Source organism: Onychomys torridus, chromosome 2 (genome assembly GCF_903995425.1).
Source record: "Onychomys torridus chromosome 2, mOncTor1.1, whole genome shotgun sequence".
Classification (NCBI taxonomy): domain Eukaryota; kingdom Metazoa; phylum Chordata; class Mammalia; order Rodentia; family Cricetidae; genus Onychomys; species Onychomys torridus.
In genome coordinates this window covers 28,831,874-28,850,456 of record NC_050444.1, presented here as the reverse complement: position 1 = coordinate 28,850,456, position 18,583 = coordinate 28,831,874, and the positions used below count along the sequence as shown (strand labels likewise).

The following is an 18,583-nucleotide window of genomic DNA, read 5'->3' as shown; positions in this document are numbered from 1 at the left end:
ACGTGTTTCACCACAACATACATTCAGTTAGTATTTTCTAAATGACTGACTTACTTAGAATGTGCTTGTCAAATTAATAACAAAGTGTCGATTTTATTGAGTCTCAGTCTTTTTTTTTTTTTTTCTTGGAGACAGGGTTTCTCTGTGTAGTTTTGCGCCTTTTCTGGAACTGCTTTGGAGACCAGGCTGGCCTTGAACTCACAGAGATCCGCCTGGCTCTGCCTCCCGAGTGCTGGGATTAAAGGCGTGCGCCACCACCAAGAGTCTCAGTCTTAAAGTGCACTTCTTTTCAGTATTTCATGTGCTAAAATGAGGAGGCTCATGAAGCCCTGATGTCCTGTATCAAAAGACTCGGTTGTCTCTAGTAAACTTGTTACCTCTCGGGAAAAATCTAAACTGGCCCATTTTTTAACTAGTCACCATTCCTGATAGTATCTATATGAAGCAAACTCTGGTTATTTGAGCTTGGGTATTTTGCAAAGGTTTTCTTGAAAATGAATAAATGAGACTTTGTGAAAGTAATATCTAAGCTTTCACATGAAAATGATAATTTTTGGAAAAGGTAGTCTGCGGTTCCATGAAGCTCTAAGTTTTAATTCCTAAAGATTTATGATGACACAGGTTGCATTAATAACCATTTTATATTATATAATTAAAAACATTGTAATTTGGAAAATTTGCCCGACTTAATTCCCAGGGAACCAATACATGCCAAAGGAGTGATTCTTGTTTGTGTGTATGCATTATGTGTGTGCACTGTGTGTATGCATTGTGTGTGTGCACTGTGTGTGTGCATTGTGTGTGTCCATGCACACATGTGCTTGCAAGGACAAAAGAGCCATTCACAATGCAAGGCAGATGATAGTCACATTAATCAGACAGGGTGGAAAGTATTTTGTTGTGGTTTTATAGTCCACAGTATAAAAAAGTTCTACAGGTATCTGGAAAGACTATTAAAAGTCTCTTCACTTTCCAACCTAAGGGAAATCTACAAGGGCCAGATTTTCTTCTCGTAATCAGTGGAAGCAGCATACTGCAGCAAATCTAGTGTAGACGCACACTGAAAAAACCAGCTGTCCCTTGTTAAGCCAGACATTTAGACAAGCCAGAGTTACAGATGGAAAACTACACAGGGCTCCTGTCATCAGTTTCTTTTGCTTTCAAAAACATTATTTCCTTTCCAATACAAATGTTTATGTAAATATGTATTAGGGTTATTGGTATGTTTCAGTGAATTAAGAAATACTTAAATTTGACCACTTCTTCATTTTGTACACAGTAAATGTTGGTAGCTTTGTTCCACATAAATGAAAGCTCATTGGAGTTCTGATCACCTTTCAGAATGCATGGAAATCTTAGACAACAAACGCCAATGTCTATCAAGCACTGGACACACTGCTAACTGCTCAGGGGCTTTTACAACAGTGCGTGATTTCCTATTTTTAACACAGGCATTTTGTCAATGCATTTAAAGAGTGGAGCAAAAATATTTTTTTCTGCTTCTTGCATTTAAACTTCTTTTTAAAAGAAAAAGACCACATTGTTCACATTAGAGAGACGTCTTCGGTGTTGCTGGAGGCAGTCCCTCCACTCTTTCTTCCAAGTCTGTGAGTCTCATTTCATGTGTCCCATTTACAGAAGTAAAATTAGCATGTTCTCCAGTCACCATTTGGCTCATGACTCAATGTCACTATAAAAACCATCTTAGCAGCTTCATAGGCTCCGCTTCGTTTTCAGATAGGAGGCGTAAGTACATCCTGCTTTGAGGATCTCAAGCTTCACCTAAGTCTGTAGGTTCTGCTGGAGTAAAGCCTGGCTTATGTCCATGCATAATTGCATTATGATATTGGGATAACTAAAGGGCATATCCTAGAGAGAATGGGGCTGGCTCGAGGTGGGGCAGGGGCATGCTTATTTTTTATTTGTAAATTTTGATTGAATTGCATTAAATGTCATTTTTTAATTTAAATTTTCAAATTCAATTTAACATTGGATAGCTCAATATTTAAAGAATAAAATATCTTCCTCCCACTACAGACTTAATTAATATAATTTTATGTTTGTATAACTGGGTACAGAAACCCACCATATCCCTTGTCTATATCCAATAAATTATCATTAGTTAATGTTTAGAAAATTCCAAACATAGCAGCACACATAGGAACTAAAGTTCATTATTACTACATTTTTCAAGGGTTTTCTCTTTATTTTATACAGTCAGAATATATGCAAATTGCTCTTCTGTTATACCACTGTCAGGTTCTAGCATTTTTTTTTGATGTCGTTTTCCTTCCTTCCTTCCTTCCTTCCTTCCTTCCTTCCTTCCTTCCTTTCTTCCTTCCTTCCTTCCTGTTTCTTGGTATCTGTTATAACTTTTTGGTGATAATTCTCCAGAATTTCATAGCAAAAGTTCATTTTCCATGAGGAAATATGTTTGTTATATCTCTGAATATTTGGTTGCTGAATTAATAAATAGACCTGTGCCTAAATAGCTGCTTCAGAGGAAAAGCCATTGCATATATTAAAGCACTTATGAGAACCTAAGAGTAACAGTAAAAATTATAATCATGGAAAGACATACATAGAATTCAAAGCAATGATGTATTTTGTTTAAAAATGCTATCACATTGCTTCTGCCTTGCATATGTTTAGATGTGCTGCTTGTTAGTTACTGTTCTTTCATTATAAAATAAATCTATTATTCATCAAAAAAGTATTATTAAAAACATTAATTTCCTATTAATAGCTAATACAATAATTACGAACGCAATGGTAACTGAATCCTTAATATTTAGTTTACAACTTACTTTAGATGTATAGAGCGTGTGCATATAAATATATACCAAAAACATTTAAGAGGTGGGCTTTTGTTCAGCTGCTCTCACTGTCACTGACTCAGTCAAATGCAAGTTGTTTGTGACCATTTGAGGACAACTGCAATACACCTTTATAACTTTCATACCTCTGTTTGTCCTAGCATGTGCCCATTAGCTAAGCTTGCACTAAATGAAAGTTCAAAGTTGCCAGTTCTGTTCACATGGGTACCTTTCTCGTGGGAAACGTAACCACTCTTCTCTGTTTCATTTTTGATACTTCAAATCTCCGTAAAATCAGCAGCAGTAGCGCGAGTTAGACAAACCCCACATACATCAATATGCAGAGAAAACAAGTTAGGAGAAAAAGCCAAGGACTTCTTTAATAAAATAAGGCCTGGCTTTTAAGCCATGGTTCTATATGTGACTTCAGGGTCACTTAAAACACTTAAAAAAAATGAGCTATTGATTTTTATTTTATTTTTCCAGATGATGAATAATAGCAAGTGTGTTCTTTCTTTTAAGTCCATATTTTGAAACAACTTTTTAAAAGACAATCATTAAGAAATTACTGTGGGAAAAACTTATTTCCCTGGCTTCACTTCTCCTTTAGTACTTACAATATGTTCACCAGGCTGATATGTTTGTTGAGCTCTAAACCTCCAGGTTAATGTAGAAATTATACAGCATGTTTCTAATGTTGTTCTAGCTAATGACAATATATTTCTAACTATAAGATTGAATTACTGCAAAGCCAAAACATTATTACTGACCCAGAAACAGCCTCATAAAGTAAAAGGAGTGTGCTGGAACTTTATGAACCTAAGTCCCAAAAAACTTAAGTAACAAGGTAAAGATAGGCAAAATGTTGACTTATATGGACTCTGTGTATAGAATCGTACAGGTTGGAGTGGGTAAGTTTTTAGGGTTTGTTAATTTGACATCATCAGGAAACAGGGCATTCTCTGTGACTGCTGATTTGAAAGATAACTCGTCATTTCTATTCATGCTTTTATTTAGCTCTAACTATATGCAAGTAGTAGAAATTGCATATTATAAAAGTAATAACAAAATGTAGGTCCTTTTAAAAAATAGTGTTATTGTTAGCTGGTAAATAAAATAATGGGATTCATATTGGCATTTTTGTGTACATAGCACTTTGTTTTACTCATGTCTATCACTCTACCCCCCCCTCCTCCCCAACCTCTTCTTTTCTGCCCCCTTTCTCTCCAAAAGACTCCACTTCTGCTGTCTCACACATTCAGTCCACAATTGAGAGTATACGCAATATTACTTCCATCCATTCATAAGTTCTTAATTTGTCGTAGCTGCCATCTGTCCAGAAAGAGAGGACACCATAATGCTGTCACTGCCTGTACAGAGAAAATCCAGGTTCATGAAGTGCTGTCTGAAGACAGGGAGGGCGGTGAAAGGAAGACGAGTTTGGGCTGGATTTTGAGGGCTTGGTCTGCTTCACCAAGCAAATTTATTTGGGAACTGCATTCCAGGTGGAACAACAGATTTGAGTAAATGCACTATCACAGATCTCTGAAAAACACTGTGCTATATTCTGTAAAACACCAAGCATGAACGTGAGTGGTGAAGCAAAATCTGCTAAAGTAAGAGCCATTCAGATCATGGAGAGCCTTAAATGGAATTCTCACTTTCAGAATTTGTAGACTATGGGTGAGGCTTTGGAGGGTTTTGAGGACGTCCTGAGATCACCCTGGAAGCAGCATTCTAAACAGAGTGAAAATGTAAGTGATATAAAAAAATCAATATTTATTGAGAAATCGTTAGATATTGATTTCGAGAGTGAGAGCTAAACAAAAATGTGCTAAACAAGGTGTATGATGTTACAGCAATTGATGATGGTATTGAAGATGAAATAAAATAAAACCAATAGAATGTCTCAAAAAAAATAAGGAAGGAAAGGAAGAAAGGAAACAATTCACCAATAGGAGACAATACAGAGAGATATTTAGGAGATAAACTTTGAGAAACTTACAGCCAGAGTCCTGTATCCTTTTAGAAAATAATGATGGAGCCATCACTGAAAACAGACAGTGTCCGATGTTTAGACTGGAAGGGGCTGGGAATAGTTCCCATGGATCAGAGCACAAGGAAATGTCACCTAGAGGTGAATAAGAGAATCAGCTCAACTCTGCCTACAGACTAATAATAGTCAGAAATGTCTAGTTGAGCCAATTGGCACAATTTTGTAACTTTTCCTGGTAACAGCCACCTGGTCTGAGATCAAAGAACGTGTACTGGGCTGTTTTCTCAGCATGAAACATAGGTAGGAAGGCACTGATCACAACAGACCAAAGGGACTTCCTAATGCTTAGATGAAGAGACAGGAACTGGTGGGTAACTGATTCTCATGGCACTACACCTGGCAAGACTGAAGTTAAAGGCTTTGAAGGAATTAAAGAGTGGTTCCATGTGAAGAACTGATTCACAAAATATGAGAGCAAAGGGAAGAAAGAGATGATGATGGCCAGAGTAGCGAATTTCCAAATACAGGATTGTAGAAATGAGGTACTTTTAAGTACCGTTGTTATCATCCTTTCACTTCAAGCACATTAATTATCACATTATCCACTACCCTTCTTTACCAATTAGTAATTATGAACAAGATGGTTAAAGGTTTCTCAGTAATTCACTCTATGACTGGATGGCAGAGCAACAACCACAGCCCAAATTCTAGTTACTTAGATGGGTGAAGATCTGTGGCGTAGACAGCTAACAAAGTTGGCCCATGGTTTCATTGTTTCTGATGATAGGTTCTGATGCCTTGAAGCTGTAGCAAGGCACCATGGTGGTTCCATGTCACATAAGAGCATACACACCTTGTATTATCCAGGAAGCTAAAAAAGAGGAAGAGGAGGAACCAGGGTCCTACGACCTCCTTCAAGGTTATGCTTTCTGTGATCTAACTCTCTTCTATTAGACCTTACCTTCTAAAGGTTCCACCACCTCCAATAGTAACATGAACTGGGACCTAAGTGTCTGTGATAGATGTTATACTGATAAATTGTAATGTGCTCTTTAAGCTTACTGAGATAGCTCTCCAAGCATGAGAACAGCTCCCTTGTCCCAGACACAAAGTGTCTAGACTTCCCTATCATAGAGCAGGTTAGTCCCCTTGCTCTTTGACATGGAGAAAGGAAGACAGCAAATGGCTAATTATAATTACATATGTTGCATGTATATGTTTTTAGGGATGATCACTTGATGTTAGAAAATCAGGGGTCCATCCCTAGGAAAGACTAATTCTCCATCTCTCAGAGGTCATTAACTGCCTGTAACTCTTCAACTAGGAGTGGAGCCCATGAGATTTCTGCCTTCCATGTTGGCATGTCAACTTGTTTTGTCATTGTACAGGTCATGTTTAGGCATCTATATTGTTGAGATTTCATGGGTGAAGCTTCCCTGTCATAGATAGAAGACATCTCCCAGCAAAGCAGGTGCTCTGGTGCTCTGCCTCTTATAACCTTTGTGTCCTCCCTTGTGCTGTGTTCCTGAGGGTTTGATATGGGGGTTGTGCTATGGATCTATCAGTGGGAGCTGGCCACCACACAGTCGGTTGTTCTCTGCATTTGACCAGTTGTGGCTTTCTGCAATGATCTGCATAGTCTGTAAAAGGAAGTTTCTTTGATAAGGAGTGAGAATTACACATATCAAGGAACAGTAAATGGATGCAGAGATTGCACTTATACACTACTCATTTACCTAATGTATGCATGCATAACAATAATAATTTAACAAGATCACGAAGTTGAGAAAGGACAACTGGGACATGGGAGGAGTTAGAGAGGTGAGGGGGGAGGGGAATTACATAAACATGGTACATTTATATAAAATAAAAATTAGTTTAATAAAACAGTACCCTTAGTGACAACTAGAAGATAAACCATTTCCAACAGAGGCTACTATTATCTAATAGTATACAAATGTCCATGTGGGACCTGGTGGCAGAAACTCATCCAAGAAGACCTGTTCTGTTCTGCTCTGCTCTGCTCTGCTCTGCTCTGCTCTGCTCTGCTCTGTTCTGCTCTGCTCTGCTCTGTTCTGCTCTGCTCTGCTCTGCTCTGCTCTGTTCTGCTCTGCTCTGCTCTGTTCTGCTCTGCTCTGCTCTACTCTGTTCTGCTCTGCTCTACTCTGTTCTGCTCTGTTCTGCTCTGCTCTGCTCTGCTCTAATGTCAGTTTCCCAATCTGCAATTCCAGCATGGCTGTTTCAGTACGGTTTCCCCACTCATTCTTATCTAAGAAGCTTACTTGATCTTACTTTTGCTTACCCTCCCAACTGAACTACTCCAACAGTTTTTCATTAGGTGTTGAAAGTGCCCGATTTTTTGATATTCTGCTATGTTTTTTCTATCTTTTATTTGCTATTTCTTCTTTTTCTTTTGCTTGCTACATACTTAATAAGCGTATTCATTTGAAACCCAAAGTACACCTATCTTAGATAATTCTCCATATGGACTAGCATCCAACACATGGGCCTTTAGGGGACATTCAGTATCTTGACAGTTTCAATATTCAAGTTTATGTATCCTGGATTTTGTTTGGGAAGTTCACTTGGCTAATTCAAAATGATATTTCAAGGAGTATGTTACTCATCTCAAGCCATTGCTTGTCACTAGGACAGAAGAGTCATCTTCCTGATGTATTAGATCATTGACAATGTTTAATCATTGGCAACAGAATTTGATCATTGGCAATGTTTGGAATTCCTGATATACGATGATAGAATAAAAACTGTATTTGAATCTGTTTCTCAAATATTCTTAGCTCTGTAGATAGTATACTTGCTGAATGCTCACCTCTGAACTGGACCACTTCATCAACCCTTACCTTATTTCCAATTCAGCTCTAGAATGTTATAAGAAAAGAGAATTTCAGTATATAATCCATGTGGAAACAAGCTATGGCCTGTGGGCTAAAGCTGGCCCTGTACCATTTTCACAAAACTCTTACTACATTTGTTAAATGTATTATCTATGACTGTTTTGGACTATAAGTCAACACTGAGCAGTTGGAATAGGAATCAAAGTATTTGCTATTGAATTCTGGACACAAGAAGGGTCCTAGCTTCCTATGATTTTGTTCTTACTTCTATTTTTGATGGTCTTGGGGTTGAAAGCAGGACATTGTGCACACAACGTATATGTTCTACCACAGAACTATACTGCTATCCCTTCAGAATTTTGGTTGTTTAAAAATTTTTTTTTTTAATTTTTGCATTTATAATTACATCATTTTCCCTCTTCAACTTCCTCTGTCCAACTCCTCCCATACATCCTATAGCTTTCTCAAATTCATGGCCTATTAATTGTTACATACAAGCAAAAATACATAAATACAACTTGCTAAGTCTGTGTAATGTTACCTGTATGTATATTATCTTAGGACTGACCACTCGGCATTGGATAACTAGTTGAGAGTCTCTTCTATTTCTCCAATGACACTCCCCAACTGCCTATCTTTACTTGTCTAGGGTTGAGGTCCCATGAGCTTTCCCCCTTCCATGTTATCATGTCTATTGTTTTCATTAGTTCAGGTCTTAGTTAGGCAACACAGTGGTTGGAACAAGAATGGTGCCCACAGTCTCATGCATTTGAAAGTCTAACCACCAGGGAGTGGAGCCAATTTACAGTACTAGAAAGATTAGGAGGTAGGGCCCTGTTGGATAAAATGTGTCCCTAGGAGCAGGCTTTGAGTTTTCAAAAGCCCACACTAGGCCCAGTGTCCCTTCTCTCTGACTATAAATCAGGGTGTAGAACTCTCAGCTACTTCTCCAGCACCATGTACGCCTGCATGCAGCCACGCTCCACACCATAATGATAGTGGACTAACCTCAGAAACTATAAGCTAGCCTTCAATTAAGTGCTCTCTTATAAGAGTTACTTTGGATGTGCTGTCTCTTCCACAGCAATAGAACAATAACTAAGACAGGAAGCCATGTTGATGAGACTTCATCCAAGTGTAGCTTTTCTGACATTTCTAGTAGTTAAATCTCACTCCAAACTTGCTGTTCCTTTGGCTCTTACAATCCAACTCCCAATCCTTTCAATAATGGTCCTTGAGCCATATGTTCAGGAATTGGGTTGTGTATGGATCCATTGGAACCGGCACCACAGGTTCTTTGCTTTTTCATTGGTTTTGGTGTTCTGTAATGGTATCCATTTCTTGCAAAAGGAAGTTTCTCTGATAGAACCTGAGACTACATGTATCTATGAGTGTGAGTGTAAACATTGGCAATCAGAGAGGCGGTGGTTACAGCCAAAATATGTGTGCTACTATTGCACCCTTAGGGTATTTCTGCCATGCCGGTCATTGTTGTGGTTTGATATAAACTCTTCAGACAAGAATCCAAACCCTACTTCTAAACACTTGTTTCTCATTCATTTTATAAACCATTCGTTTAATACTAATATTTCTCTGTCAAATGTTCACCATTGATTAGAATGATATTCACCAATTAACTTCTCTTTCTTTCTTTTGTAGTCCCTGCTATGTGGATATTTGTTAGCAATGACTGATGTGGAAACTACATATGCAGATTTTATTGCTTCAGGAAGAACAGGTAGAAGAAATGCAATACATGATATCCTGGTTTCCTCTGCAAGTGGCAACAGCAATGAATTAGCCTTGAAATTAGCAGGTCTTGATATCAACAAGACAGGTGAGTCACTCTATGTAGACCTTTCTGGGAACATGACATGAAGTGATCTGACATTTCCCTACATGAGATTAGGACACACACACACACACACACACACACACACACACACACACACACATACACATATCAGATGACACAATTAAAAACAGACAAGATGAAAGTCTTGAATTAGTTCCTCAATCCCTCCTTTTCTTCAGTGACTTCTCTTGAAAGGGTTTCTTACACAGACTGAAAAATTAAAACACTGATCAAAAACATTCAGTATTTACAGAAGCTTTGAAATTACTTATGGAGAAGCTTTAATAGAGTTTAGGACTTCTGTCATGAATGACACTGGCTATCTCCTACATTTCATACATATTTAAAAAGATTCACAACTGAGTCAGGCAGACCTTAATTCAAAGCATCATTTCAAAAGAGGTACCCTAACCCATTTTTATTGAGAATGGAAATAAAAATGTTTGTTATATAAGTACTTCTTAGATAAAATGGTTTTTGAATTTCCATAATTGAATGGTTTTTGTGGGGGAAAATATGTCTTAGTACTTATCCAAGTCACTTAGCTTTACTAATGAAAAAGAAAAAAATATTTTAACACACTGAAATGTTTGATAGCCTTAATTATGAGTACTAAAATAAGTTCTTTAATATTCCCCCATGCATGGCTTTTTCAAATTTATTAAAAGACTTGCAGAAAATAATCATTAAATATGAAAAGAATTCACAATCAAAGAACCACAGTGTTGTATACACAAAAGCAACCTACAATTTCTGACTCTGTAACACTCAATATGGCTTCACTATAAGAATAAATATGTGAAAGCTTTCAAATTGTTGGACAATGTGAAAGGTTATGGACATGACTTTTAAAAGGCAGAATGTTATACAGTTACTAAAGGTCAGTGTATCATAGACACACTTTCAGTTTTAGATTAATGATAAATATTGTCATCATGGCTGTGGACTGCATGGACCTGCATGTTTTAGGGATCATCACTTCATTGACATTATTATAAATACTTAACTCGCAAAGAAATTTGGAGAAAGACTATAGGGCATTATTTCATTTTATGGTCTTGAAATGAGTAAATATATTTTTTCTGTGGTCTAGAAATTATTCCAATTTCTTTTCATAGATTTATATTTTAATTTTTACATGAATATTCAATTTTAAATGACTGCATAAATTTCAAAAAGTCTTAATATCAAACTTTTGACCCATGGAGTCATTTCTTCTGCTTTGACTGTCATTGTGAATTGTTAGACTCAAGACTTTCATGCAAGAGAACATACTCAATTACTGCAAGTAATTTAAATAGTAGTGAGAGTTAAGTTCATAAAACAAAGAGTAAAATATAAGTCTGTACTAAACAACTATGTCTTCAAATCCTAAGTATCTAAGCCCTTGCAAATTTTTTAGTTTCTCTTTAAATCATTAAGTTTCAAACTAGGCAAGCTGTTATCAGCTCTGACTTTACCATTCTCCATGCAAAAAGGAAATACTAATTATCAACATAAAAGTCTAGACTATAAAACATGATATACATAGAAACAAATTTAATACTTCTAAGGATTTGGAGGGACTTCCTTCATCACTTCTGTCTGTTTTCTAATAATATATATTAACAACACCACTATTTCTTGATTAGTTAACAAACATTTACAATGTCTATTTTCAGTGTATTGCTAAATCCTGAACTGTATCTTTAAACACCAGGATGCCCCGTCCATCCTCATGGGAGTCAGGGTCCTCATTCTGTATGTACGAAGTTACTTTCATCCTTCATTATTGTACTGTCTGGCAACTGCCTGAATCAAACTCCCTATCTGTGGTTAGGACAGATCAGAGACCAGCAAACTGTTGGATAAGAGACTGACCAACTAACAAAAATCCTTTCCATCTTCCACTGTTACTATAAGTTTTTTTACACTTCAAAAGACTTTGCCTTTCTCGATATTTATATCTTTTTTTCATTTTTATATTTATTTATTTATTTTTCTATTATCAGCTTGATACAGTATAAATTCCTATCCTAATAGTGAAATGTTTCATTGAGGCTTGCCCAGTAACTGAGTAAAACCAAAACTTATTAAAAGCCACAGTCATCCTTGGGTCCCCCCTGCTATATAGCCTCCCTGGTTCAGTGTGTTGCAGTCTGATTGTTCTTTGCTTTATATATAGTACCCAGTTATGAGTGAGTACATGCCATGTTTGTCCTTCTGGTTTTGGGATACCTCACTCAGGATGATATTTTCTAGTTCCATCCATTTGCCTGCAAACTTCATGCTGTCATTGCTTTTCTCTGATGAGTAGTACTCCGTTGTGTGTATGTACCACATTTTCTTAATCCATTCTTCAGTTGACGGGCATCTAGGTTATTTCCAGGTTCTGGCTATTACAAATAGTGCTGCTATGAACATAGTTGAGCATGTATTTTTGTGGTAAGATTGAGCAGTCTTTGGGTATATGCCCAAGAGTGGTATGGCTGGGTCTTGAGATAGCTCAATTCCCAATTTTCTGAGAAACCACCATACTGATTTCCACAGTGGTTGTACAAGTTTACATTCCTACCAACAGTGGAGGAGTGTTCTCTTTGCCCCGCATCCTTTCCAACATAGACTGTCGTTAGTGTTTTTGATCATAGCCATTCTGACAGGTGTAAGATGGTATCTCAGAGTCGTTTTGATTTGCATTTCTCTGATGATTAAGGATGTTGAGCATTTCTTTAAATGTCTTTCAGCCATTTGAGATTCTTCTTTTGAGAATTCTCTGTTTAGCTCTTTAGCCCATTTTTTAATTGGATTGTTCAGTATTTTGGTATCTAGTTTCTTGAGTTCTTTATATACTTTGGAGATCAGTCTTCTGTCAGATGTGGTATACATTTTGAATTAATAAAATATTTGAGAAATCAGGTGGATAATCCTAAAGTTATATAAATGATAGGAAAGGTAAATTTTAAGTATTCTTCCAACTAGAGGGTCAGGACACAATCCCTTCTTTGGTTTTTGGAGATTGTAAAAGCACATTTAAGCATAATGAGCTTGGCTATGAGATTTCCTTTACCAAAAGTACAACCAGTCACAGATAACTGAACATTTCATAAGTTATTTGTTTCTGACTTTTGTTCCAATGTCACAGAAAGTGCCATGCTATGAATGCTTACACTATTTTCTTGATTGTGCACTACCAAAAAACACTTGTCTCTATAACATGTTCAGACTTTGTGGATATGTCTGAAGTCTCCAACATGATACAGTAAGAGTCAGTAAGCATGAGCTTGTCTTTACCCTCTGTTTTCGTTGTCTTTTTCAGAAGGTGAAGATGATGGACAGAGAAGCTCCACAGAACAAAGTGGGGAAGCCCAGGGAGAAGCCGCCAAATCTGAAAGCTAACACTCCATTCTGACCTTCACCAACACCTGACAATGTGGCGAATCTCCTGGCGTTGCTCGGATGTATTTGCTGCCATGAGTGAAAAGGAGGGGAAGAAAATGGCTGTGCTGCATGGCAAGAAGCTGTTCGTTGCCATGTTAAAAGTGGGGGCCGAGCCTGTGTCTGCAGACAGCCTTTTCCCTACCTCTGTCATTAGCAATGGTTGAAATCACCTGGCCTGTGCTTGGATATCGTTTTTGTATGGGTCCTTTCACTTGACCGTATAATGAAATGCTTTTAGAGAGTAGCACTGACCTCGCTGATGATTCCTGTAGCATCTGGCCCCTCATGATGTCAGAGGATTTAATTGTGTCTAATTGAAAAGGGTTGGTTGAACCCCAGAGTTTAACTATCTCTGGCTGGAGTAGTCACCCAGTAAAAGAACCATCCAGAGAGCACTGTTAGCATTCTGTCCCTGTGTGTTAGTGCTGTGTTATTTACACTGTTTTGTATCGTACAGTAGACCTGCTCAGCACTGCCCTTTGATTGCTTGTGTAAAACAAAATGATGTACATTACTGTGAATTTTTATACCGCTCATTTTTTAAAGGGCTGCCTTTTTAATTTTCCATAGTGTTGTGGCGTGCACAGGGAAGAACATACTTTTGTAAAACACTACTTTCCTCTTGATAACTGTGTGCTGACAATTAAGTCCACCCGATTCACCAAGAGCCCTCTGCTTTATTATGCAGGCATTTGGAAATATCCATTAATGTGAATATTGCCTGAGTTCAGTCTTCTCAGTATCTGCACAGACAAGAAGGCTGTCCATCAATATTGATTTTATTTCTAAATAAGAAGTTACTTCAACTAATTTTAATTTTTCATAATAAGAATTTTTTAAAAATTGAGAAAGTGGAAAAAAGAAAGCCAGATGAGTCTAATAACTGGAAATACTGTGCTCTGTGAATCAGTTTTGTCACACTGATGTGTGCCGTTGTTGAAATCTGGAGGATGGCTCCTGAAGAAAGCACTTTCCTCCCCACCCTGTGGGTGACAGTCCAAAACATGAAGCCCTGTGTTGTGTTCTAACATGTCCTTTTCCAGCCCTTTCATATCTAGATGTTATTATGCACTTTTTAATGTTTGTAAACTTTTAAACTAATAATTAGTGTGACTTGCATTCTGATACAGTAATTATCACCTAACCACACTTTCACTGATGCTGTTGATGGCCTGTGGTGTGTTTTGACATCGTGATTCTTGTAGGGAAAATTTTTGTGGCCTGTGTAACCCTTCTGGTCAGTATTACGAAACCAACTGTTTGTGGTAATAAATAAGGATTCAGTGAGATGCCCTAGGTTCATGAATTGTGGGACAAATAACAGATGACAACAAAAGATCCCCTACATGTCCTGGAGGACATAGCTACAGTTCCAGGGTAAGTAGAGAGCAGTGTCTCAACACGCTGTCTGTGAGGCTGACAGGCACTCGCCCTGTCTCTGTAGATACTCACAAGGTGGAAGGCATGTCCATCATGTCTTCCTTTACAGTGCATTTCTTACCGACTGGGAGTACACGAGTCTCATTTAGACCCCAAATGAATGTTTTCCAGAAAAACAAGGGATGTTAAGTATGACTTTCTGGATATAGAACAGCAAATAGATTAAGTATGGAGGCCTTGCTTTGATCTATCTCATTGGAGGCTAGTTAGGAGTGAAACAAATCTATTGATAGACTCAAACATGTAAGCAGAAGCTCCCAGGCCAGGTTAGACAATCTCTGATAATCTATTTAAAACATTCAACAGTTTTCGATGTCCTTGTTTAATTATCCCTATAGCCTCCTTGTGAATATAAAGTTCATTCTTAAAGTTGTGGAATTCCAAACTGATTTCACATGTGTTTTGTAAAGTTTAAAACCAGTGCTGAGTCTATGTGGAAGGTTTATATCCCTGTGTGATATACTATTACTAATGCATGTGGTGCCATGCTTGTCTTCAAATATATAAGTAGTGCTAAATGGAGAAGTCATATGGAGCTTTTGATTTTGTTTGGCCTTTTGCTACTTACTCTTTGTGTACTGTATTCAAACCCAGTGGTATTCCCAAGCTGGAAAGGGAAAAATTAATCAACATTCTCAATCTCCAACATTGTATCAATTTGTTTGGCAAAAGTGCATAGAACCTCCTAATTTTCATTTAATATCTGTTATTTGCAAGTAAATAATAATGCATAGGGAATGAATCTGTAATGACAGACAGAAGAGCAGGCAACCCAAACAAGTGCTTGTTAACCACTCCATCTGAGTCATTTCGGAACCCTTTCTTTCAACTCTTCAAATGCATCGTTTAGAGCTCAGCCTTTCTCCCCTTTCACACGTTGGGAAGTGAACATGAATAAGGACTGATTTTTGCAAGATTATAAAGCTAATTTGAGCCCATGTTTCTCTATCAACAGAATTTTATTCCACATGTCATAAAATTAAAGCTAATTACACAGCATGTTTCTCTATATAGAAAATGTTAGTGATGCATTCGCTCAGCTTGTGTTTTACAAAAAAGGAATGTGAATTTCAAAAGGGAATTGCCTTTCTTGTGATTTGCAAATGACTCAATGACACATGTGGCTAAGCCCACCTTCATTTTTGTTTATGTTTTACTTTTTAAAATATTCAATTATAGCTTATTTTGGGAGTTTACTTCTGGCATGTAAACCGAAAATTTACATAGGTTTATGTTATAAATGTGTATCAATATTCTATGCTTTTTTATTTAATTACTGAGAAACGCAAAGATTTCGGTTTTTGATGCATTAATGATGAGTGAGGAGTTGTTGAATTTACCTTTTTTCAACCGAGAGCGTTTTTATGTCAATGCATGTTCATCTCCAGTTCTCAGAAATGCTCTCGACTCTGTACAAGAAATCACAAAATTCATTTTTCAGGGAATCCTAACATAGCAGCCCACTGTTGATGCCCTACCACTGAATCTTCCTCAGACATGGCATCAAGGTACCATTTTAGAAAATGAATGGCAATTCTATTTCTTCTCAGAGGAATAATAAAAGAAAAAAGATGTAACTGTTGGGCAGCAAGCTTCTGAGTTAATCCTGCAGTAGTAAGAAGAAAATGTGTAGTCATTAAATGAAAAGAAGAAAGGATCCATAATTGATGATGTCTTAGAAGCCCTGCATTGTTATTTGACTGAAGAATGGCAGCCTTGGAAGTCATTTGTGAGTTTCTATGACTTTTGTATTTAGCAATGTTGCATGCTCACACAATTGATATTAAAAGCAGCACTTGTTTTCTGAAATGCAGTCTATCAAGAGTATTTCTTTACTGTATACTAATCATGGTGCTAGAGAAAGGGCTGTAAAAGAGAAACTCAAAGCTTAGGCATCTTGTAGTGTATGTCCCAAGTCTCTTGATGTCACATCCCTGTACCTTACCCTAGAAAGTTCTGATCCATTCCTCTGTAGTAGCCCAACACCCTCAATTTTGTCTCTGCCATAGCTGTCCCTCTCTCAAATCTGAAATGCCGTCACACTTATGCTGCTTACTTGGTTATCTGAAAGACAGATTTTAAACATGCTGAAAGTTTTTAAAACATTCTTCAGCACCCCCCCAACACGTGTGCATGCGCGCGCGTGCGCACACACACACACACACACACACACACACACACACACACAGACACAGAGAGAGAGAGAGAGAGAGAGAGAGAGAGAGAGAGAGAATGAGAATCTGTTATACTCCTTTTCCCTAAATTAATTTCTTACATGATTTTTGGTAACTTTCTTCCCTCCTACCTACACTCCGATCATGTGAGAACTAGTTCAAGGCCTGAGGCCTCCACATTACCCCCTCTACTGTAAGGATTTCAGATGAATCAGCAATGGCATACATTGTTACAGACAGCCCTCTTTTCACTGTGTTGTGGATAGCATTTGGTATTAGGAGCTATTTGACTAGACCTTCCTTTATCCTTGTGGTATTATCTTTTAGTTACAATGCTTTTATCACATGCAGATAGAAAAGACCAAGAAGAAAACCATGTGAGATTCAACTGAAATTAGCCACCCATCAGGCAGGATCCAAAATCTCCAGGCCAAATGGGCCTTGTAAATACTCAAATCTGTCCTACTCAAGCAGCTAAAACGAAACACACATGTGAAACACTCCCCCTGGTAATTCTCATGTCTGTCTAATTTAGGATGTTAGGAGTGTGGATCCTGGCTATTGCCAGGTATAAAATCACATCAACACAATGATCTCAGTGTGACTCACTATCTGTTTGCTTCATGTCTGGTCTCCTTCCACAAGAAGATGAACATTTCCTCAGCATCTTCCTTCTGGGCAGGATGGCATCATCGCTTTTTCTCTTTGGTGCCTACAAGTTCTATATTGTCTTTCTTGCATGCCTGCTCAATTTAAGATCAACCAAATGCCTTTATTCACCTTTTAGATTGTGTGAAAGTATGTCTAGCAATGTTTACTCATTGTTTGCAGTGGCCGCCTTGGCATGAGTACTTTGTAGGTCTCTGATTCCTGAAGGAAAGGGGAAGCTTCCTGCTCCCTAACTAAGATTTATTCCTTCGTCTGAGATCATTAATTTTCTCACAACATTTATAGAAGGCAAGTTAGTTGTCTTTTTTATTTTTTTGCTAATTTTACCTTTCCATAAAGATGCTCAAGTTTTCATGTCACCCCCTTTAGATTCACTCCTTATATTTCTCAAAACTATGATCTCTGTTCCCTGCTTTCTTGCATTTCCTCCTCATCTCCTATCTTTCTGCCATGACTTACAGCATCTCTCACCATTAATAGCTCCTAGATACACAGCTTTCACTGATGTCTGATATTTCGGAAATATAGAAAAGAGGTAATATTGTATCAGAGGACTAACATCAAAAATGTGTATATAATTTTTAACTGATGTCTACATGACAGAATATAGCAGAACATTGTGTCTTCTCCAAGGTAGAATCTACATATTCCACAAAATGTTTTCCCTCCCCCAGAACACATTCTGAGATGTGCAGATGTTGCTACTCCATGACCATGGTCTCCCCATTATGATTGCTGGCTACATCCTCAGACCCCACAGCACCCATTTCTTCATATGGGGTGTTTTCCACATATAGGGAACATCAACCTCAAACTTAGCCATCTAGAGATGGCCCAAGTCATCCTGTAAGTGCTGCTAGCAGTTTTACTCTGGGATGAGTGATAATGGTACCATCAGCTCTTTTCAAGAGCTCTCATGTTTTGGTAAAATTGGAGCCTCCTTTTACTTGGAGCTAGGCCTAACAACAGGCTTCATTTGCATTAATAGGTTTGTTTTGTTTTTGTGAAAGTGTGCTTACTTATTAAGTGTTGCTTTCTAATAACTCATTCTTTCTGACTACTTATTCATTCTCTACTTCCCTACTAAATATTATTCTTCCATGGTAGTCAATCGATCCCAAGTGTGTGTGTATGGCAGGAGGAGGTGGCCGCTAAAATGAACCCGTGGGATTGAAATCAGGCGGCTAGAGTTCTACCAGCTCCTGCCTGTTCTATGCTAATTTCCTCTCCAACACTATCAGCATCGCATTCACCATAGTAGGCCTCCTATTCTCTTCGCTTGTATGCAAGTCAATCCCATTCACCTGACATACTGGACAGCTGGACATGGACTTTCCAAAATATGCAAGCCAACACAAACC

At 37.8% G+C, this 18,583-nt stretch overlaps 1 protein-coding gene across 4 annotated transcripts in view; it reads left to right on the top strand.

The window, feature by feature from the left end:
- The window catches only part of Pkia (cAMP-dependent protein kinase inhibitor alpha), a 75,601-nt gene extending 61,841 nt beyond the window's left edge, over window positions 1–13,760 (top strand). For all 4 annotated transcript variants that reach the window (XM_036179598.1, XM_036179595.1, XM_036179596.1 and 1 more), the window contains 2 exons: window positions 9,327–9,504; window positions 12,818–13,760. In XM_036179598.1, coding sequence (XP_036035491.1) covers window positions 9,354–9,504; window positions 12,818–12,897 — 231 coding nt within the window. In that variant the 5' untranslated portion in view covers window positions 9,327–9,353 and the 3' untranslated portion in view covers window positions 12,898–13,760. The remainder of the gene's footprint in view (window positions 1–9,326; window positions 9,505–12,817) is intronic.
- The last annotated feature ends 4,823 nt before the right edge of the window (window positions 13,761–18,583 follow it).